At 42.2% G+C, this 23,548-nt stretch overlaps 1 protein-coding gene across 11 annotated transcripts in view; it reads left to right on the top strand.

Annotated features, from left to right (window-relative positions):
- LOC124720092 (zinc finger protein 724-like) overlaps window positions 1-23,548 on the top strand; it is a 136,678-nt gene that overhangs the window by 49,878 nt on the left and 63,252 nt on the right. For 9 of the 11 annotated variants that reach the window (XM_047245374.1, XM_047245373.1, XM_047245380.1 and 6 more), the window contains 2 exons: window positions 6,623-6,715; window positions 7,742-7,831. In XM_047245374.1, coding sequence (XP_047101330.1) covers window positions 6,623-6,715; window positions 7,742-7,831 — 183 coding nt within the window. The remainder of the gene's footprint in view (window positions 1-6,622; window positions 6,716-7,741; window positions 7,832-23,548) is intronic. The other 2 variants (XM_047245381.1, XM_047245382.1) reach the window with 1 other exon arrangement.

The raw sequence follows: 23,548 nt of genomic DNA, 5'->3' as shown, positions 1-23,548 counted from the left end.
TAAAGAATTCAGTGAAACGGACGTTCTGGAAACGCCGTCACAAGGGCGAGTGAGATCAAGCGTGCCGCACACGCGGGCGCAACAATACTGGCGAGGCGAGCCGCTGTCGGCTCTCGTGCCGCTGTTGGCTCTTGTGCCGCTGTCGGCATTCTTTGTACTTGCGAGTACGAAAGGCGGAATAATTTTTCTTCCCGGACAGCTGATGTGAAAGAATTCTGCTGTCAATATTTATGTTTTTTTCGATCTACTGAATATTATTTTCTTGTTTAGCATTAAGTGGACTCTCATGGCAAGCGTATTAATTACGAAAAGGTTATATAAAATGTGTATTCTATGTAATTAATAATTAACTTGCGTATTTTCATCTACCTGTTTTTATGACCATGTACTCTGATTAATTTTGCAAATAGTATTCCATTTCTCATAGTGTTACGAATTTTAATGATTTTGGAATAGCTAAACCATTTTCTATATCTTCTATGAATTTTAATATGTTGTCAACCTGTTTTATTTTGTGCAAGATGACAGAGTGGAATAAGATTAGGAGTGTCCCCACTCAATTATTATGGTCTAAAAATTGATTTATGATTAATTAGACGAATGCTAAATTTTGTTGATGTTTTGAGCATATGCATTTCCGCTGTTTCTTTTTTGGGACATTTTCTGAGTCTGTTTACGTTACACGAACATCCTCAGACAATGTGGGGCACGTGTAACGCCGGAAATGCATATCCTCCTATTTTCATCTATTGTACTATTATTTTCTTTCCTTGTTTTGTTACCTCAAGATATGACATTTCTGTCTCTTTATATATTGTAATTGTTTTACTGTTTGTATATATATATTTATGCACTTATGTCGATGTATAATTGGTTTGTTTCGTAAATATTATTTGTATTTTTACGCTGGGTCTTGCCTAGGGAAAACTGCTATCGAACGATTACATCGATAGGTCGTGTGACGAATCAAAGTGTGTAGGATCTTTGGTAGTGTGAACTCTGCCGCGTGGAGCGCGGGCAGAACAGTGAGAGTCTGGCGGGAGTAGCGAGTGGAGCAGGTGTGTTGTGTGACGCTCCCGCGAGTTGCCGCGCTTTCGGGGTTTGGCAGCATGTAATTGCGCTCGACTCGCGATGATAGTTTCTGACATGGTGTCGCGGACGGGAAGCATTAGCTGGCGCACATCAAGAGCCCGTTTCGCCTGGTGACCGTGTCGAGAAGAAGGCGCGCCAACATCCAGCTTCTGCAACAGCGACGGCCGACAATGAGTGACTGTCGCCACCTCCTCGATCGACGGCTTCAAACCTTCAATCAACCAACAAGGAAGACTAAAAGCACGTAAAGTTTCAGAACTGTATGGCAGACCTCAGCTTTTCAAATTGTTCCATTTGCCTCGCAAAATTACAGCAACTTAGCATGAACCTTTGTTGCTCATTGTCCCAATTGCATTGCCAGGCAGGGTCCCTTCCTTTTCCGAAATGAACCCGAGCGTCGTTGAAATTCAAACGCCAGCATTAAAATAATATAATTCGATTTCACTGCTTTAATTTCAAAGTTCAGCTGGCTACAATATTTAAATTGCACAAGCACAAATTAAGAGTGCGAGCTTTGTTACCGTATTTTAGCTTACCTGTGACTGCAGCTCAGCTTGGTACGTACTAAATTTTACTATTGTTAATTGTTCAGAATCATTTAATTCAAGTTCAAAGTTAAATCTCTTGTTTCTAAATTGCGTAGAGTCAAGTTGCTTTTGAAATGATTGTTGAGGTAGTCCAAGACTAACCGTATTTTACTGGATTTCGATGTGCTTCAGAAAGAAAGCTCACTATTAACTTCAGTCACTAAATTAACTTTCGATTTTCCGGTTTTATTAATTCTTTTGCTAAATTAAGTCAGAGTGTAGCGAAATTTATTACTTCTGACAAACTGTCAGTTTTCACACTACACGTGTCAACCTTCAGTTGCCACACTTCTAGTGTTAATTATATGTGTAATAACCTTTCTTTTTCAGTTACTATAGTAATTGTCCTTAGGACTGGCGACCGTGATTTCCCCCAAATCTCAAATATCTAATTACCGCTAGTTAATTGCTAACGTAACGGCCGCACACTTACTTTCTTTATTAACTTTACCCCTTTTCAAAATTAATTTCCACCAGTTTCACTTGCATTTTTCCTTTCATTTAGATGTAACCCTTTCCTCCCTCTTTACCGACAGGTTAACTTCGGTGACGATTGCTTTTCCAAAATTCCCATTAGGTACACGCGGTTTCATTTTTCACTGTCATTAAGGTCGATAAGAGAGGGGGAGGTTACAGGCTGTTGAACGTCAGCTACAGGGCGCTATCCGTAAGGCGCAGTCTTGGGCTGTAGCGCATGGGTTTCAGTTTTCGGCAGCCAAGACCTGCGTTATGCATTTCTGCCGGTGCCGAACAGTCCATCCTGAGCCGCGGCTTTATCTTGCCGACGAACTCCTTGCTGTGGTGGAGACCCACAGGTTTTTGGGGGTGGTTTTCGATGCCCGGTTGACTTGGCTGCCTCATATCCGGCAGCTGAAACAGACGTGTTGGCGGCATCTAAACGCTCTGCGATGCTTGAGCAACACCCACTGGGGCGCCGACCGCTCTACACTGTTGCGGCTCTACCAGGCGTTAATCCAGTCCCGTCTGGATTATGGGAGCCTGGCTTATGGCTCAGCATCCCCATCTGCGTTACGGGTGCTGGACCCGATTCTCCACAGCGGGATACGCCTTGCCACTGGTGCTTTCCGCACCAGCCCTGTGGACAGCGTACTAGTGGAGGCAGGTGTACCTCCCCTGCGGTTCCGACGCCAACGTTTGCTGGCCGCTTATGCTGCCCATGTTCTAAGCTCGCCCAGGCATCCAAACTATCGTCTCCTGTTCCCGCGGTCGGTCGTCCGTATGCCAGAACGTCGGCCCCGGTCTGGTTGTACAATAGCGGTCTGCATCAAGGAGCTTCTCTCTGGGCTCCAGGGTTTCACTGTTCCACCTCCTTTCTGGGCTACTTTGCATACACCCCCATGGTGTGTTCGTCGCCCTAGCCTTCGGCTCGACTTGGCACAGGGCCCTAAGGACTCAGTCCCTCCAGAGGCCTTCCGCCGCCGCTTTTATTCTATCCTGGCCACGTATCAGGGCTCTGGTGTTGTTTACACTGACGGTTCGATGGTTGCTGGTCGTGTCGGATATGCGCTCACTCTAGGGGACCTTTCCGAACAACGTTCCTTGCCGGATGGCTGCAGCGTTTACACTGCTGAACTGGTCGCCATCTTTCGTGCCCTAGAGTATATCCGCTCCTGCTCAGGCGAGTCCTTCGTTATCTGTAGCGATTCCCTGAGCGGTTTACGAGCTCTCGACCAGTGTTTCCCTCGTTCACGTTTGGTAATGGCTATCCACGAGTCTCTGCATACTCTCGCCTGTTGCGGCCGCTCTGTGGTCTTTGTGTGGACCCCCGGTCATGTCGGTATCCCGGGTAACGAACATGTTGACCACCTGGCGAAAGAGGCCACCAGTCAGCCATCTCTGGACGTTGGCCTCCCAGAGACTGATTTGCGGGCAGTCTTCCGCCGCAAAATCTTGGCGCTATGGGACGATGAATGGCGCGAACTGCCAATGCGCAATAAACTCCGTGCTGTCAAGGAGACGACGGCTGTGTGGCGGTCATCTCTGCGAGCCACTCGCAGGGACTCAGTAGTTCTTTGCCGGCTCCGCATTGGCCACTCCCGGGTGACACACAGTTATTTACTGCGCCGGGAGGACCCTCCTCTCTGTCGCTGTGGGGCAGCTTTGACAGTGGCCCACATTTTGCTGGCCTGCCCCCTTTTAGCAGTGGTCAGGCAGACATTTGCGCTGCCTGCTACGCTCCCTGCCCTTTTAACAGACGACTCCACTATGGCTGACTTAGTTTTACGTTTTCTTCGGGCAGGGGGATTTTATCATTTACTCTGAGTGTTTCTGTTTTATTTTATTGTTTTGTGTTGACTCTGGCCTTTGGCCTATGATTTTCCACTGGTTTTTTTTAATGTGTTCCTAAGTGGTTGGCTTTTCCTTATTTATTTCTATGGTCGGCCAACCACCGTCACACTCTGTGTGGTTTTAGTTCGTTTTGTCTTGTCCTTGTCTCCGTCTCTCTTGTTCTGTATCGTCTGTGATCTCTTCTGTTCCTCTTTTTTTATTCTCTGTGGGTGTTCTTTGTCTTTGGAAAAAGGGACCGATGACCATGGCAGTCTGGTCCCTTTCATCCCCCAAACCAACCAACCAACCAACCTCCTCCTCCCCTGCCTCCTCCTCACCTGCCTCCTCCTCCTCCTCCTCCTCCTCCTCCTCCCCTGCCTCCTCCTCCTCCCCTGCCTCCTCCTCCTCCCCTGCCTCCTCCTCCTCCTCCTCCTCCTCCCCTGCCTCCTCCTCCTCCTCCTCCTCCCCTGCCTCCTCCTCCTCCTCCTCCCCTGCCTCCTCCTCCTCCTCCTCCCCTGCCTCCTCCTCCTCCTCCTCCCCTGCCTCCTCCTCCTCCTCCTCCCCTGCCTCCTCCTCCTCCTCCTCCTCCCCTGCCTCCTCCTCCTCCTCCTCCTCCTCCCCTGCCTCCTCCTCCTCCTCCTCCTCCTCCCCTGCCGCCTCCTCCTCCTCCTCCTCCCCTGCCTCCTCCTCCTCCTCCTCCTCCCCTGCCTCCTCCTCCTCCTCCTCCTCCTCCCCTGCCTCCTCCTCCTCCTCCTCCTCCCCTGCCTCCTCCTCCTCCTCCTCCTCCCCTGCCTCCTCCTCCTCCTCCTCCTCCTCCTCCTCCCCTGCCTCCTCCTCCTCCTCCTCCCCTGCCTCCTCCTCCTCCTCCTCCTCCTCCTCCTCCCCTGCCTCCTCCTCCTCCTCCTCCTCCCCCTCCTCCTCCCCTGCCTCCTCCTCCTCCCCCTTCTCCTCCCCTGCCTCCTCCTCCTCCTCCCCTGCCTCCTCCTCCTCCTCCCCTGCCTCCTCCTCCTCCTCCCCTGCCTCCTCCTCCTCCTCCCCAGCCTCCTCCTCCTCCTCCTCCCCAGCCTCCTCCTCCTCCTCCTCCTCCTCCTCCCCTGCTCCTCCTCCTCCTCCTCCTCCCCTGCCTCCTCCTCCTCCTCCTCCTCCCCTGCCTCCTCCTCCTCCCCCCCTGCCTCCTCCTCCTCCTCCTCCTCCCCTGCCTCCTCCTCCTCCTCCCCTGCCTCCTCCTCCTCCTCCTCCTCCTCCCCTGCCTCCTCCTCTGCCTCCTCCTCCTCCTCCTCCTCCCCTGCCTCCTCCTCCTCCTCCTCCTCCCCTGCCTCCTCCTCCTCCTCCTCCTCCCCTGCCTCCTCCTCCTCCTCCTCCCCTGCCTCCTCCTCCTCCTCCTCCTCCTCCCCTGCCTCCTCCTCCTCCTCCTCCTCCTCCCCTGCCTCCTCCTCCTCCTCCTCCTCCTCCTCCTCCTCCTCCCCTGCCTCCTCCTCCTCCTCCTCCTCCCCTGCCTCCTCCTCCTCCTCCTCCTCCCCTGCCTCCTCCTCCTCCTCCTCCCCTGCCTCCTCCTCCTCCTCCTCCTCCTCCTCCTCCTCCTCCTCCTCCTCCTCCTCCCCCTCCTCCTCCCCTGCCTCCCCCTCCTCCCCCTCCTCCTCCCCTGCCTCCCCCTCCTCCTCCCCTGCCTCCTCCTCCTCCTCCCCTGCCTCCTCCTCCTCCTCCCCTGCCTCCTCCTCCTCCTCCTCCTCCCCTGCCTCCTCCTCCTCCTCCTCCCCTGCCTCCTCCTCCTCCTCCTCCTCCTCCTCCCCCGCCTCCTCCTCCTCCTCCTCCCCTGCCTCCTCCTCCTTCTCCTCTTCCTCCTCCCCTGCCTCCTCCTCCTCCTCCTCCTCCTCCTCCCCCGCCTCCTCCTCCTCCTCCTCCCCTGCCTCCTCCTCCTTCTCCTCTTCCTCCTCCCCTGCCTCCTCCTCCTCCTCCTCCTCCTCCTCCTCCTCCTCCCCTGCCTCCTCCCCTGCCTCCTCCCCTGCCTCCTCCCCTGCCTCCTCCCCTGCCTCCTCCCCTGCCTCCTCCCCTGCCTCCTCCCCTGCCTCCTCCCCTGCCTCCTCCCCTGCCTCCTCCCCTGCCTCCTCCCCTGCCTCCTCCCCTGCCTCCTCCCCTGCCTCCTCCCCTGCCTCCTCCCCTGCCTCCTCCCTGCCTCCTCCTCCTCCTCCTCCTCCCCTGCCTCCTCCCCTGCCTCCTCCCCTGCCTCCTCCTCCTCCTCCCCCTCCTCCCCCTCCTCCCCCTCCTCCCCTGCCTCCTCCTCCTCCTCCTCCTCCTCCTCCTCCTCCTCCCCTGCCTCCTCCCATGCCTCCTCCTCCTCCTCCCTGCCTCCTCCTCCTCCTCCTCCCTGCCTCCTCCTCCTCCTCCTCCTCCCTGCCTCCTCCTCCTCCTCCTCCTCCCTGCCTCCTCCTCCTCCTCCTCCTCCCTGCCTCCTCCTCCTCCTCCTCCTCCCTGCCTCCTCCTCCTCCTCCTCCTCCCTGCCTCCTCCTCCTCCTCCTCCTCCCTGCCTCCTCCTCCTCCTCCTCCCTGCCTCCTCCTCCTCCTCCTCCCTGCCTCCTCCTCCTCCTCCTCTTCAAGAGAGCCATTTGGAACAAGACACAGAAGCCTTGATCACGTAACGTTTTTGCTTTTTTCAGTTTCTTGAAGACCCATTAAAGACTGAAGGACCTAGTGTTTTGGTAAAGCAAGATCCTGAAGTGAAACAACATGCTGATGGATCAGAGCATAATGTAAGTTTTCACACAAGCACTTTATTGTGTAGGAAGTGTAGTAAGAATGCCATGACAGAAATATGGGCATTCAAGCTAAATTATGGATGGTGTGCAATTGTAACCTATGATACCAGCTATTTTCAAGAATTTTTGTGGTCTTCCAGTTGACTCTAGTTAGATGTGTTATTTCATGTTTATCACCAATAGTATTTTAACAGAACTTGTAACAAGCATATTTCTGTGAACCATTACCCTTGTATTAATTTTTTATTATGATGGTATGTAATGAATGCATTAAGTACATGTTTGGTATCAACGGAGCAAGAAAGTCTTCCTCTTGGAAGAAACTTAATCTCATTATATGTCTCTGTCACAGTGCTGTAACAGAAGATCTGGAACTATGATATGTGTTGGGGTATAGTTTAGAGTTCCCAGTCGCTATTTACTGTAATATTTACATTACTGAAATCCTGCAGTGGCTGTATGTAATTCCTTCTGATTTCCCTCCAGTACACATGACATAAATGTGAATGGTTTCCCAAAGAGCAGGCACTGAAAATATATGGTGAAGAGCAAGAAGCTGTGTAAATAGCATTAAATTTTGTTAATTTTGATGATAATGTAGAGAATGCAATAATCATTTGATTAAACACTGAAAAGCCCTCTTATTTATTGCTTTACAGCTGGAAGATTATTGGAGTTTCTCTATTATCAGAGTTTAATTTTGAAATGTTGCCACACACCCATATATCAAGTTTGCATATGGGAGTATGACCTCCCGATAGAGCAGGCCATAGTGCCACTGAAATCAGAATGGATTATGTGATAGGAATAGAAAGTGAAAGTATGCCAAATAAATACTACACAATGGCTGATAGCAAAATCAGAGACATTAGAACTGATTTGGATGAATTGTGACACTCACTCTTCCCAGTTGATTAGAATCTGTGCAGAGTTGGATGATATTCATAAGAAAGGAATATTGAGAACTGTGTCAGAAGTTAGCGAGCAGTTATATTTCAGCATTTTTTTTTTTTCATGCAGTCTGTTAAAGATCCATTTGGAATATCTTGGTCCACTGATTTTATCAAGGAGGATCCTGAATTGAATTTGGAAATTGTCACTGAGGATATTGTAAGTATTCACATCTCTAATGTATTGCATGTAGTCAAGTAATGAGTCTTTTGTTAATTGTGTAGAGTAAAGGATGTATTACAGTGGAATTAGCACAGATTGTCAGTTTTCTGGAACTTTTTGCTGTTCGTAATTGTAGAGTATTTTTTTACTCCTGAACTTGACTATCATATCATCTGTTATGTGCGGACTGTTGTAAACAGAAGTGGAAGGGGACTGGTTGCTGGTATAATCCTGTTTTCTGTAGCCCTTGTTGATATCAACTATATTGTATAATGGCTGTGTGTGATGGATACAGGAAATTCACATTTAGATGAAGTGTAAGTTCTAATAGTGTGGGTCATTTGAGAAATATTCCTCCTTTCAATAACCTCTGATAAATACAATTCAAAAGAACATTGGCTGTTCTTATTTTTTGTTGAATCATAGTTATTCGTGATTTTGTCCTAAAATTTTTGGTTTTGAAAAAGAGAGAGAATTTGTGTGTTGCAGATCAGCCCTGATACTTTGGCCACAACCTGTACATATTGTGGCAGCTCCTGTGGTACTTGTTGTATTAGTTATAAATTTTTTAGTTATAGAAAACCTGTGTATGGCTTTTGGTTAATGATTGTACTGAGATGAAGCCATGTATAACCTCACAATTAGTCCTGGCAGATCTAAAGAGGAAAGATTATTTGCTTAGATATGCTTTATGACCTTGCTAAGGGAAAGATGCTCACATTGATAAACATGTCACAGAAATAAAATTAGAGAAAGACTATACAAGGTTACAGGTCAAGGAACCAAACTATCATGCTAGTGACAGCTCACAGTATGTAACGAAGTGTAGTTGATTTGCAGCTACCAGACCAAGACTTAAGGTCACAGAGACTCATATTATGCCATTTTGAACAAATTAAAGGGATGCATTGGCATCAAAAGTAGACAGGACAGTAAGTGGAACACAAATAGTGTTGTTCCACAAGAAGGGTTTTACAGAAATAACACCACGCATAGTAGTCACGGATGTGCAAATCAGAAGATTGGCCAAAACAATGAACTGTAGGGTGTCCTAAGGCATAGCTGTAGTTGTCAAAGTGGCTGGCTTGTAGTTGGTGACCAGTTACCATGAAAATAGAAAAGGCAGTACTGGCCTCCATATGCAACCCAAGAGATCATAGGTCGTACAGGATGCCTCCATAGCACCCGGGCAGAGGTGCAGAGATAATGCTCTCTGCATGGAGTGCTGCTCTCAGTGCAAGTGTGGAGAACAGTGTGTTGCTGGTTGTGTGGCCTGGAAAACCAGGTCATGTGGTTGGCACTGAAACCACTGATGTGTACCCCACTTGTTACTTTGAAAATACGTATGAAATAGTGGTAGTCACCTGAGCAAATCTATGAATAGGATGTGTTACCATAACAGTGATCATGTGTAGCACATGCAGTTGTGCAGTGAACATCTTAGCTCTGTCATCTGGAGTGACATGCAGTCTAGGGCTTAATCATGATCCAGAAAAATAGGGCTGATCATTTTGATACTGGCACGTGGCCAGCAAGACAATGTATAAATTGCAGAATTGGGAATTTTATTAGGTAATTGCATGAGAAGCTAGATTAAGCTTTGTTACTGTACTCCTAAGTATATGATTTACAATGTACACTGTGAATATTTTCTGAAAACCTGTATGTACTAGTTTCTACATCAGATATTTGTTTGTCAGGCTTAATTATGATGTGCATACATTGCATATTATCATTTCCCTGTGTTTAATGATTTTTGTGATTGTAATTGCTGTCATATGTGAAGATACCATTAGCCTGAAAAATAATAGTAAGAGACACATCACCTAGTGAATGAAGTCATGAGATTAGATGTTAGGATCAAGAAGTTGCATTGATTTTTATCACTTGCTTGGTGTTGAATGGTAATTATCAGTTGTTTTTTAAATTTATATGAATGTTTGGTGATCTTGCAGACCAATGTATGAGGTGCTACTAATTGAAAGCCCATATCCTGCATTAATGTTCCAACAGCTAAATGTCATGAGCTAATGTGGCAGTACTTAAAAAATTGAATGTGGAGGTTGTCTTGTAATGACACAGTTTTAGAAATTTAAGACATAGCCTCAGAACTATTGTATTTTTTGAAATGCTGGTTGTGTCTGTGCCATCCACTTGTTGCATGATACAGTTGAGGAACTAGACTGCTGATGGCTTATTTTTCTCATGTGGAATAATTTGTCCAGCTACAGTGAAGATGAAGAAAATAGAGATTCGGAGATGGGATTGAGATGGGGAGAATCATCTATTTCAACCGTCAAGTATTGTAAGGGAAAGTGGGTGGCCGAAATGTGGGTGGGAGCAAGTGTCCTGGGAAATAACCCAGAAGGACTATGCAGTGATCAGTTGGAGAACACATTGAGTATCAAATTGTTGTATGTTCAGATAACTAGGAGAATTAGCCAGTTCCATTACAACAAAGGTAATTTCTGAATAAGGTAGTATACAATGGAATGATATTGCAAAGAAATAGTGAGCTATGGAGTGAAATGAGAGCGCACACAATGTTCTGCAGAGTCATTTGTATGAGTGTATATGGAATGAATATGTAATGAAGCATAAGTATATTTTTCATTATTTCATTCAGTGAGTTGGGTCGCTTAATATTCTGTGTGTAGATTATTAGGGTGTATTATTTTTTTTCTGTTTTCATTGGTTGTAGAGTGGATGAACAGGTATATTTAGTTTCTAGAAGATATTGTGTATCTAAAACAAAGTTCAGTACTATATTATTAGCCACTCTTGTGCTCATTAGAATATTTTGACTCGGAGATGCAAGTTCCACTTAACTTTGGTCTTTGTGTTGAATGGGTTTAGACTTCGGCAATAGGTAGACAGCTGATAAAATTTCTGTGTAAAGGTGTATTAATTGTTTGTTCAAGAAGCAATCCAGAGACAAGCTGCTAGATTTGTTACTGGTAGATTCAAACAAAACACAAGTGTTGTGGAGATTTTTCAGGAACTCAAATTGGAATCCCTGGTGGGAAGGTGATGTTCTTTCAAGGAATGCTATTGAGAAAATTGAAAGAACTGTCATTTGAAGCGGACTGCCAAACTATTCTGTTGTTTCCAATATACATTGCACATAAGGACTATGGAGATAAAATTTGAGAAATCGGGGCTGATATGGAAGCACATATACAGTTTTTTTCCCTAGTTGTATTTGCGAGTGGAATGGGAAAGAAAATGACCAGCAGGGTTATGGGGTACTATTTGCCATGCGCCATTAGGTGGATAGCAGAGTATTAATGTATGTGGAGATACTACATAAAATAAGTATCTGACTAAAGTAGTAGGAGGAACAGTGATATTTTTTCATAGTAGTAAATGTGCATCTACATACATACAAACTAATCTATTAGTAATTCCCATAATTAGCAGTGTTAGATTAGCATTAGTCACACTTCAGAGGTAAATTCCTGTGGGAGAAGGCTACATCGGATTTGGTGGGTAGCCACCTAGGTGTCAATGAGTCTGAGCATTGGCAAACACCCATTCTTATGCCAGTTCATAAGAACAGGATCAAACAAGATCAGATCAACGACATTGCAACTCATAATATTAATTCTCTACTTAAAATAGGAAAACTAAAGATTTGATGGATGACTTAGAGAAGCAGAAAATTTTAGAAACAGGGCTCCAGGAAATAAGAAATACTACAGAAGAACCATTCAAATCAGAAGGCTACAGAATTTACAATGGTAAACCTGGAATGAGGGTTATGAAAGAATGTCCCCAATTTGGAACTGGGTTTATAGTCAATTGAAAACAATAGATTTGATTATTGATTTTCAAGTCACCTCCCCTAGAATTGCAACTTTGGGTTTAAAAATGTATAACAAAATTTATATCATTGTTAATGCCCATACCCCTACTAATGAAAAGAATTTTCTAACAAAGACAAGGAACAAAGTGGAAAAGTTTTGGGATCTCCTTGACCAAGCAATAAACCATGTAAATATTAACATTGTTAAGATCCTGTTAGGGGACTTCAATGCTCAACTAAAAAGAGAAAAGAAATGCTGGGATATTATTGGGAAATAGGCTCCACATAAACAAATAAAAATGGTCAAAGACTTCCTGAAATCTGTAGGGAACACAAATTGATCTCAAAGTACACATACTTCAAAAGGAGGCGAAACAAATGTAAAACTTGGAAACATCCTGATTGGAGAAAAGGAGAATGGCAGCTGGATCATGTATTTATGGACAAATTCTTCCACAGAGATATCTATAATGTTAAAATTCTCAGGCAACAAGCAGAAAATTTAGCCCCATTGGACGCACCTAATAGACATGTCTGGTGGATCTCAGAATATGACAAAATTCGTAATGGAAGACATTGTGCATGGTTAAAATTTCAAACACAGAAAACAGAAGAAGATGCAACCAACTTCAAAAATATCAAGCAAAAGTTCACACAAATTATCAGGCAAACCAAGAGACAATCACAAAAAGATCTAATCAACTCAATAGAAGAAATTACCATAAAACCAATTTCAGAGACTTTTACAAAATGTTTGGAAGAAAATTACGAAAATTTACCCCTGACACATTAATGCTGAAAAGGGAAGATGGAAAAAAGCCACATAATGACAAGGTAAATGCTGAAATCATGGCAAAACATTTAGTAAATTTTTAAACTGTGAAAAACCCCAGGAACTTGTAGCAATTAATACACACACACACACACACACACACACACACACACACACACACACACACACACACACACACACACACACACCAAGACTCCACCTGATCTCATAAATCCTCCAACAATTCAAGAGGGGCAAATAGCACTCAGAGATGAAAAATTATAAGGCGTGCAGAGAAGACCATGTTTTTGGCAGATATGTGGACATATGCCAGTGATATAATTCAAACATCCTTACACATAGCCCTAACAAAAATCTGGATAACAGAAAAGTTTCCCAAACATTGGACCACAGTCATAATCCACCCATTCCACAAAAAAAAAAAAGGAGATAAAAGCAACCCAGGTAATTACAGGTATCTCTCTTAGACTGCACATAGATTTTCTCCACAATCCTATACAAGAGGATCAAACAGCAAATAGAGGAAGAATTAGATGAATACCAAGGAGGCTTCAGACATTGTAGAAACTGTGCAGAACAGATCATCACTTTAAAATTAGCCATATCATATTACAAGAAACAAAATGAACCTCTTGTAATACCTCTGTGGACTTAAAAAAGCACATGACTGTATCCATAGACTTTCAATGTTAAAGATCTTAAGAAATTTTGGGCTCCATGCAAAATTAATCAAATTGATAGAACTCACCTTAACCAACACTGTTTCATATGTCAAGTTTAGGGAGGAACTCTGAGCCATTCGTCATAAAAGCAGGTTTAAGACAAGGAGATTGTTGGGCACTCTTGCTGTTGATCTGTGCTTTAGAATACATGATGATGAAATGGTACAAGATTAACCCAAAGAACATCCAAATTGGAAGATCCAAAAACAACACAACTTTAAATTGTCTAGGATTTGCTGGGGACCTTGCTTTCTTGTCCAACAGTATTCAGGAAACCAAACAAGTTATCTCACTACAGGAACTAGCGCAGAAAATTGGTCTTGAAACATCCTTTGAAAGACCAGTTATCATGTTAACTGACCCAACACTCATAAACAAAATTGGCATAGGAAACCAAGAAATCAAAATTGTAGATAAATTTGAATTACTGCGAGAAATCAGAACATATAAACTCTATGAAAAGCCAACATGGCATAACAGAATAAACAAATTGACTACAGCACAATATATCACCAAGAACACCTACAACAAAAAGATCCTGTCAATAGCAACAAAATTAAAACACTACAAAACACTCAACCAGAAAAAAACATACACAAGTGAAACCATCTTCAAAACAACTAACACTGCAGAAATAGACAAAATACTCAAAATAGGGAGAAGAATCATCAGAACATGCATCAACTACTCATACCAGAAAGATACACTGGAGAGTAGCTACAAATGAAAGTCTTCAAGGAAATAGAACTGGTAATGAGTACATTTGGGAAGAAAGGATTTCATTTTTTGGACATGTAATCAGAACACCAGAGAACACGATCATCAGCAGACTAACAGAAAAATTGTGGAATAGCAAGTGCAACATTAAGTGGATTATAGAAATAAAGGAAGATATGAATGAGCTACAGATTACATTTAGAGACCTAAGAAACAAAACTGACAAAATCAGGAAACTCACAAACAAACCAGACTGCAAATGAGAATCAACAGACAATAGGAATGGTGATTCCTGATGAAGACAGAAGAATGAGACCTGAGAGAATGAACAAGTACTGGGCTGGCAGGAAACTGAAAAATTCTTTGTAGAAAGTTTGCTGGAGTGGTCCAATGAAGGCCATAAAATGGAAATAATTTATTATTTCTTTCCTTTCTCAGACATTATGTCTGGTTAAAAATGGAAAGTGATGTGGACCTTGATCAAGTGTGACTTCCTTTTATCTGTATGGTATATGTTACATTGCATGTAGGAACTTCCAGGTTATTATTATTATTATTATTATTATTATTATTGCAACTCAAGACAAATTAAGGTTATCATATCTTACTGAAAGAAATTCTACCTGAATAAGCAATTCCTCAGGGTGTTTGAAGTCATCAGATTTCACAAGGCTATAACTTTGTCATAAAAATACAGAATTGGGGTCAGTTTTGTACTGCTATAGATACCTGAGAAGCCTTTATTTACAAAGAAATGAAGATTTTTTCCCATTGTGAACAATTTGTGTGCACGTACAACATCAAGATGCTTTTCACAGCTGTCTTTAGGATCAGATTCGTCATTTATTGATCACAAATATCAAAACTCTTGACACATTTAAGCATCCATGCAATAGACTTCATCCATGCATTTGTAATCATGTCAGTTTAGGAAACTCACTGCTGTTGCCATGTAGCATCATAGTTCAAAGTTGTTGGAAGAGGATGCACTTAGGTGGAGCCTTTCACAAACTCCCACCAATAAAAAAGGTAGCATACTGAGAGACAAAGCAAATTTCAAGGTCAGATCTGCAGCCCCTTATAGTTAATCAATCCCTCTGGCACCTTCTTGTTAAGAAGTGCTCTTTCGTGCAGGTTTCAATGCAATGGTACACCACCCATATGAAAAATTATGTTTTTGATCATTTTTTCATCTCTTCTGTTTTTGGCCCTTTTGTGTGTTTCCTAATATTTTCCACTCCCGTCGGTTTGTTACAGAATTCCCTATTCTTCAGATTCAGTTTAGTGTTAATCCCACTAAACTGTTAATCACATTACATATGTTTAATAATGAATCATGATTACTTACATATGTTTAATAATGAATCATGATTACTGCCAATGAACTTCCTGTCCTGTATTGCACAGCACATTACCCTTATTATTGTTACAGCTACCAGTTAGTCTTATCCCTCGAGGACTCATTTTATACGTTTTAAAGCAATCTGAAATGACTTGCTGCTGGAAGAAGTAGACAGTTGGTCATACACTAAATGAAACACATTGCATAAAACTCCTTTGTGTCTGCTTGGATTTCAAATTGAAATGGGGTCAACAAATCAGTAAACTTGTCAAATAGTGTTCCATAGTGACATGTAGGTGCAAGATTCCCTAGGTGAATGAAGAAGTTTGTGCAAGGTGTTCACATCACATTCCTACTACAAGGTTGTATAGGATAAATCCTAATGCCCTATAAGATTATCCTATAGGACAGGACTGAGTGAAAGCATGCTAGAAAGCATTCCTGCAAGTTGACACTCAGGAGGAACACTTATAATTGCAAGGCAGAGAGATATGAGCTTTTTAGTTAACTTGTTCTCATGCTGGTGCCTCGTTAATCTATTATCAATCCAAATGCTTAAGAACTTCACTCATGGATTTTCATCCAGTGTGTCATTGATATGTCCTATCTATAAGTCATTTGGATTTGTTTGGAATTGCATGATGTTTGTTTTTGTAAGTATAAAGGTTGAATATTTGTTCTGTTGCCTGTAAACCAGCCGCAAGCATGTTCTATTATTCTCCTGGCTGTTTCTACTGTGAATGTTTTGTTTTTTGTTGCTAAGCTAAAATTAGTTCTTGTAAGTGTAATTCTTTTAACCCTAGTTTCCTCTAGTAAAGGGAGATCAAGGTTGTAACGTGATGCCAGTAAGTTTTCTCCGCTTCTACTGCATATTTCAGTCATGCTGTAAAGTCAGCACAATATTTTAATAATTACATGATTACGACCTTTACAAGAAGAGTTCATGCTTCTGTGATTGATTTGACCATTCATCTGATAAAATTGATGGCTGGTCAAGTATACACTTCCTGACTGAGTGCCATAGATCTAATTTCAATTGTCATTTTTTCTCCCCAATGTTTTCAACTACTGTTAAGAAATTGTTTTCATGGCATGTTCACTGTTGGTCTTGGAGTTTATATATAGTCATTTGGAGATACTGAGTGGAACTATAGTCACTAGAAAGTGGAGTGCCAAGTTGAGAAATAGGAGCACTGTTGACATACTCATCTGCTTGGGTTCTATAGAGGGGTAACTGCGGTGGAGGCAGCCAGAAACATTTGTGCCCTGTTTGTGTTTAATGCCATTGGACAGAGCTTTGCAAGAAAATGGTTTTTTTTATTCTAATGAGACTTGTTTTGCTATTAGTGACTTACATTTGGGATTTGATTAAGATTATTTAAATGGATTAATTCACAGTGATCCATGTCATTGTACTTGAGAACTGGCAAATTCGATGAACTTGGATCATTTCATGAACTTCTGACATTTGCATGCAATGGGGAAGACTCAAAAATAGTGTGTATAGGTACCACATGCATTACACCAAAATAACAAAAATCGATGTCCATCTGTGCTTGATTGTCATCAGTTGGCTTGTGGACAACACTAACCTATCCTGCCCTGTATCATTATGCTGATCATAAATGGTGGCTTTGTGCTAAAATAAGGAAAAACGAGAATGGTTGAGCCCAAAGAAAGCAGCAACAAAAAGCATCCATGAAAGATACTGTTGTTCATCCAGAGTGGTTTGCTGTGAATTGCTTCCTCAAGGTGTAACCACTGATTACTGCTGAAATTTGTCAACAACTGAGGTGTTGCAGATGCAGTACATGAATGACGACTAGGAAGACACTACTCCAGGATAAAGCCCGCCCGAAATATGCTACACTGACAAAAACAGTACACATGAGTTGAATTTTAAAATCATTGCACCCCACTTTATTCACCTGATCTAGCATTCTCAGATTTTCTCCTTTCCTGCTCTCTATTGAACAACCTTCAAGAAACTTCCTTTCCAGATGAAAATGAGCACTGAACCTAGCTCAACAAGTTCTTTGCTTTAAAAACCATGTGATTTCTACAATTACAGATACAAAAAGTCACCCCAGCATTGGGAGACAGCTGTAAATAGTGAAGGAGAACATTTCATTGATTATTAAGGTCTCTCTTATTTGTACCTGTAGTGTCAATTAACTATTAAACTTACTGTAAAACATTATGAACCATAAAACAGTCGAATACTTGCTGCAGGTGGATGCATATGCATAACTTTTTTTTACTGGTCAACTGTTACCTTTCATCTGTGTCTAACCAGTATGTATAATGTTCAAAATAATACTTGGTCTGTTGAGCCCAATGTCTGGGTACAGATACGGCAAACACATTCTTTCCGAATGCAGTTAACTCAGTGCATGTGTGCTAGGTGTTCGATGATGAATATTATTGTCTTGAGTTGTCAACTTTATGAAGAATTTAATATTTTCTCAAAATAATTCTGATCCCCAAGTGAAGTTGTGGCTGAGTAAATGTCAGAAAATTTTTAATTTCTTGTCATAAAATGATGTGGCACTGTTGAGAGATGACTGTAATCTGTGCACCATTGATTCTAGAACATTTTTAGTAGTAGTGTGTGGGTCAGCTGTGTTGTGACAGTCATCCAGCATAAAAGCTTATTATTCTTGTTTTCATGTGTTGGTGTGGACAATTTTAATGAACAACACAGAGTGTACATTGATGTATTTTGTAGGTTATCAAATTATGAGCATGCTTCTAAAAGTAATTTTGTATGAAGAAAATACACTCCTGGAAATGGAAAAAAGAACACATTGACACCGGTGTGTCAGACCCACCATACTTGCTCCGGACACTGCGAGAGGGCTGTACAAGCAATGATCACACGCACGGCACAGCGGACACACCAGGAACCGCGGTGTTGGCCGTCGAATGGCGCTAGCTGCGCAGCATTTGTGCACCGCCGCCGTCAGTGTCAGCCCGTTTGCCGTGGCATACGGTGCTCCATCGCAGTCTTTAACACTGGTAGCATGCCGCGACAGTGTGGACGTGAACCGTATGTGCAGTTGACGGACTTTGAGCGAGGGCGTATAGTGGGCATGCGGGAGGCCGGGTGGACGTACCGCCGAATTGCTCAACACGTGGGGCGTGAGGTCTCCACAGTACATTGATGTTGTCGCCAGTGGTCGGCGGAAGGTGCACGTGCCCGTCGACCTGGGACCGGACCGCAGTGACGCACGGATGCACGCCAAGACCGTAGGATCCTACGCAGTGCCGTAGGGGACCGCACCGCCACTTCCCAGCAAATTAGGGACACTGTTGCTCCTGGGGTATCGGCGAGGACCATTCGCAACCGTCTCCATGAAGCTGGGCTACGGTCCCGCACACCGTTAGGCCGTCTTCCGCTCACGCCCCAACATCGTGCAGCCCGCCTCCAGTGGTGTCGCGACAGGCGTGAATGGAAGGACGAATGGAGACGTGTCGTCTTCAGCGATGAGAGTCGCTTCTGCCTTGGTGCCAATGATGGTCGTATGCGTGTTTGGCGCCGTGCAGGTGAGCGCCACAATCAGGACTGCATACGACCGAGGCACACAGGGCCAACACCCGGCATCATGGTGTGGGGAGCGATCTCCTACACTGGCCGTACACCACTGGTGATCGTCGAGGGGACACTGAATAGTGCACGGTACATCCAAACCGTCATCGAACCCATCGTTCTACCATTCCTAGACCGGCAAGGGAACTTGCTGTTCCAACAGGACAATGCACGTCCGCATGTATCCCGTGCCACCCAACGTGCTCTAGAAGGTGTAAGTCAACTACCCTGGCCAGCAAGATCTCCGGATCTGTCCCCCATTGAGCATGTTTGGGACTGGATGAAGCGTCGTCTCACGCGGTCTGCACGTCCAGCACGAATGCTGGTCCAACTGAGGCGCCAGGTGGAAATGGCATGGCAAGCCGTTCCACAGGACTACATCCAGCATCTCTACGATCGTCTCCATGGGAGAATAGCAGCCTGCATTGCTGCGAAAGGTGGATATACACTGTACTAGTGCCGACATTGTGCATGCTCTGTTGCCTGTGTCTATGTGCCTGTGGTTCTGTCAGTGTGATCATGTGATGTATCTGACCGCAGGAATGTGTCAATAAAGTTTCCCCTTCCTGGGACAATGAATTCACGGTGTTCTTATTTCAATTTCCAGGAGTGTATAATGAAGAATTGACAGAACCTGTAAAGTAGTTGATAAATTTGTTTACATCATTGTAAAAATGACTGAACTACTAAATATCCACCAATTGATGTTGGAAATAATTTGAATTTTTTGTATGATCAGTAGGCCTGGTAGTTTCAGCAGATAGAGATACAATTATTTCTTAATGGAAAATAACAGTATACTTACTTATTAAAGGTCAGTTAAATCAAAAATACAATTCAGCTGAGGATAGAGTGATTAAAAGTTTCCTCTTGGGCAATCGCATGTATGCGAAATAAGTTTCTAAATTGTTATACTAACATTTCCTTTTCTAAATGATTGACAATGTGTTCACACAATTGGCTGTGTGGAATTAAAGATAGCTCCTGAAAGAATTTTTTTAAATTACTTTTAAATCAGAAATTATTTAAATATCACCATTCCTTTAAAATACAAATACATAAGGAATGTGTTAAATTAGGCATGCAATTAGTGTACCTGAAACTTGAAATCTGAAAGATAAAAGTAAAAAAACTAACTGCATTTGGGACACAGTAGATACTGTACAGGACTCGTGCAAATAGCATCATTCTTAATGCAGTTTTTTATACTCTAAAAAACTAAAACTATACATAAATTGTACAATTTTAAAACATGAGTTTTTCAATCATCATCATTTAAGACTGATTATGCCTTTCAGCGTTCAGTCTGGAGCGTAGCCCCCTTATAAAATTCCTCCATGATCCCCTATTCAGTGCTAACACTGGTGCCTCTTCTGATGTTAAACCTATTACTTCAAAATCATTCTTAACCAAATCCAGGCACCTTCTCTTTGGTCTGCCCCGACTCCTCCTACCCTCTACTGCTGAACCCATGAGTCTCTTGGGTAACCTTGCTTCTCCCATGTGTGTAACATAACCCCACGATCTAAGCCTGTTTTCAATTTTTCATTATATTTCATTTTCTTATCAAATAGACTATTTATCATGCAACACATGGGTTCCAATTCCAAAGATGTAAGCAATATCTGTTGCTTTTTTGAATAATCATTGGTTAGTTTATTAATGTTCATCAAAAAGTGCTGTCACTTTTGTACTTTGTGAATAAATTGTAGGCTTTGGAATGGGTTTGAAAATGATTACCAAAGCTTCTGCATTTTCAGAGATGTCATAGAAATTGTTTTATTCCTTTCTCATTTAAAATTTCTACAGTGGCAAACAATCCAGGATTTATCAGATTAACATGCACATCCTTGCCAGCTTCTGTTGCAATTGTCTTCAATTGCTGCATTTGATTCCTTGAAAGAATGATTTTACTCTTCTGAATACCCAGAACATCTTTGATAGGTTGCATCCGCAATTATGAGAAGTTGTTTGATTTTTTCAAACTTAAGGGTTGTTTTGACAAGAATATTATGATACCTTAAGTTAGAAAATAATAATAGTTTTGAAAATGAGCAAAAGGTTTGACCTGAATGTAAGTAATACTCACTCAGTTGTCCAGAAACCATCTTTCAGTACCATAAAACATGGTTTTTGCTTGAATCTGAGTTTGTGCACATTTATAAAAATCTGTAGCTCAGCCAGCATACCATTTTCTCTGTTTCATCTGGTCTCTCACTCCTCTCCTCATTGCACCACCAATAGCATCCATCACAAGTTCACCATGACATGCAGCAAAGAATAAGTCCATTTCCACTTTAAATACTTTCGAACACAAAGTGGATAAGGTGTACTTGTTCTCAAATAGGGAAGTATAGCCATCTCAACAGACAGTCAACTTTCTTGAGACATGAGATGGTCTTCTTTACATCAGCTCTGATTTGTATGAGCACACAGCAACATGTTAGATCTCATTAGTGATGTTAGCATGATGAAATGTTTCCGCAGCATCCAGGCAAAACCTGTGAAGCCTGAACCTGTTCATGTGATGAATTAGCACTTTAACTGGTCTTCATTAATCAGAGAAACATTATCTACAAAACCTGTCTGTAGATCTCCAGATTTGAGATCCATTTTGCACATGTCCCCAATTCAGCAGATTGTGAATTTTTAATGAAGGAGTGAAATATAACATTTGCTTATCAATTTCTGACACTGCATCACCAGTGGTACCATTACCCACTGTATATTTTTGTTGCCTGTCAACATCAGTCCATTTTTCATTTTATTTTTTTTTTTTTTGCCAGTCAACTTCATCATTTAATTTGGAGTGAAATTTAGTAGTTAGTTTTTATGATTTATACATGAATTCATAGTACACATGAATTGACAGTAGTCTACATGTTCGAGTAACTCCTTACCTCATGAAAAAATACTCTTTTCTGTATCATTTTTCAGTGCATTCACCAGATAATTAGAGTTGGCATGAGACCTTCACACATACATTGAGGTGTATTCGAAACCAACAAAATGTGTAATGCATGAAAGTATTTTTTATTTGTACCATTTGAATGTCTGCCTAAAATTGTTTATAAGCCCCCTGAGCTGAAAATACTGTTTAGTGTTTTTGCAAAACTCTCTGCATCTTACTCTCAGGATCTTTAAATAATTTAGTATCCCATCTGTCAGGTGCTTGACCGATTGTCATCTCCGTTGTAAAAAAAATCAACAGTTTGCTTCTCTTCTTCTGAAACTGTGTTATTCAATTTGTGTTGTTAATGTTTGGTTACTAGTTATGGAAGTTACTGCACTGGAACAATTAATTTGTTTGTCACTGCATATTTCCATGTTGGGCTGTCTGGATGTAGCTATCTTTTCACTGATTTTACTAAAGTTTATGGGGATTGGTATTAACCTAAACAGGGTTCTGATGATGACACTCCAGTGACATGAGTGGTTGTGCATTTACTTTCTTTGTACAAAACTCTTCACAACTCTTTCTTCCTCTTTTCCTTTATTTTAAATTGAAACATTTGCTAAGTTGCTGTCTTTCCTTTATTCTGAAGTCTTGTGATATTTTCTTGTCTTTTTCTCTGCATTGAACCAATTGTAATTGGTTTGCTTAGTTTTGGAAAATCTCTCTCTCTCTCTCTCTCTCTCTCTCTCTCTCTCTCTCTCTCTCTCTCTCTCTCTCTCTCTCCAATTTACTATCCATTATATTTAGCAGAAAGCTAGTATTAATAATGTGTAACAATGCACCGGCCTTCATATACAGATGTATTACTATGTAAAGTATTCAGCAAATGAAACTTTCATTGTTTCATCCACAAAATAATTCCTCCATAAAATCTTTGCTTTACTGCACCATTTAAAAAAAATTGTTTAGGTTAAAGTTAACTAACAAAAAATGTAAACTTTGTTCCTGATCTACCTTCTGTGTAGTAAGAATACTTGATGTTAAATTCTTCTTTGGATTTCACAACTTAATCAGCTTTTTAGTTCCATATCTGGCATCAAACATGATGAATTTAAATTCCTTTAACACTGTAGCAAAACAAAATGTATTTTGTAACATAATCTATGTAGTTCAAGGCAGCACACAGGAAGTGTCATACTGATCAGTATGTTAGGTATGTATTTCCTATCATTGTAACTCTACTTCTAGCTTTCAAAAAATAGATGTGGGAAATTATTTGCCTTTTTCCTCCTCAGACAGGAAAATAGCTATCACAGATGAAACCTGAGGCAAAAGCAAAGATAAAGCTTAGAAAATTATATTTTACTCTCGAGCTTACATTCTGGAATGGCTCAAAACTACAAATTTGTCAAACAAAATGGCTGGCCTTCACGTAACTTCAAGAGTTAGTAATAGATACAGGAATGTTAGGACAGAAGGGTAGGTCACAGAGACCCAAAGAGTGTCACTCACAAGGAAACATCAGTTTCCTCTTATATTTTAGAGAGAACAAAAGCATACCATATTTTATGGAGCAAGACATTTTTTTCTTCGAAAAATTGCCTAAAAATTTCTGGTGTATCTTATACTCAAAACTAATATAAAAATAGCCAATGAAATTTTAAAATTTAAATATGATATTGTAGGGCTACAGGAAATAAGATTGCAGGGGAATGGGCAGATAGATAAACCTAAGTACTCATTGGTATATAGTGAACTACAAGAAAGAACAGCCCAACTTGGTACAGGTTTTATAATAACTAGAGAAGTTAAGAAAAGCCTTCTAGAATTTGAACCCATAAATGAAAGGA

Source organism: Schistocerca piceifrons, chromosome 11, assembly GCF_021461385.2.
Source record: "Schistocerca piceifrons isolate TAMUIC-IGC-003096 chromosome 11, iqSchPice1.1, whole genome shotgun sequence".
Taxonomy (NCBI): Eukaryota; Metazoa; Arthropoda; class Insecta; order Orthoptera; family Acrididae; genus Schistocerca; species Schistocerca piceifrons.
This window is presented reverse-complemented; position numbering and strand designations above follow the sequence as displayed.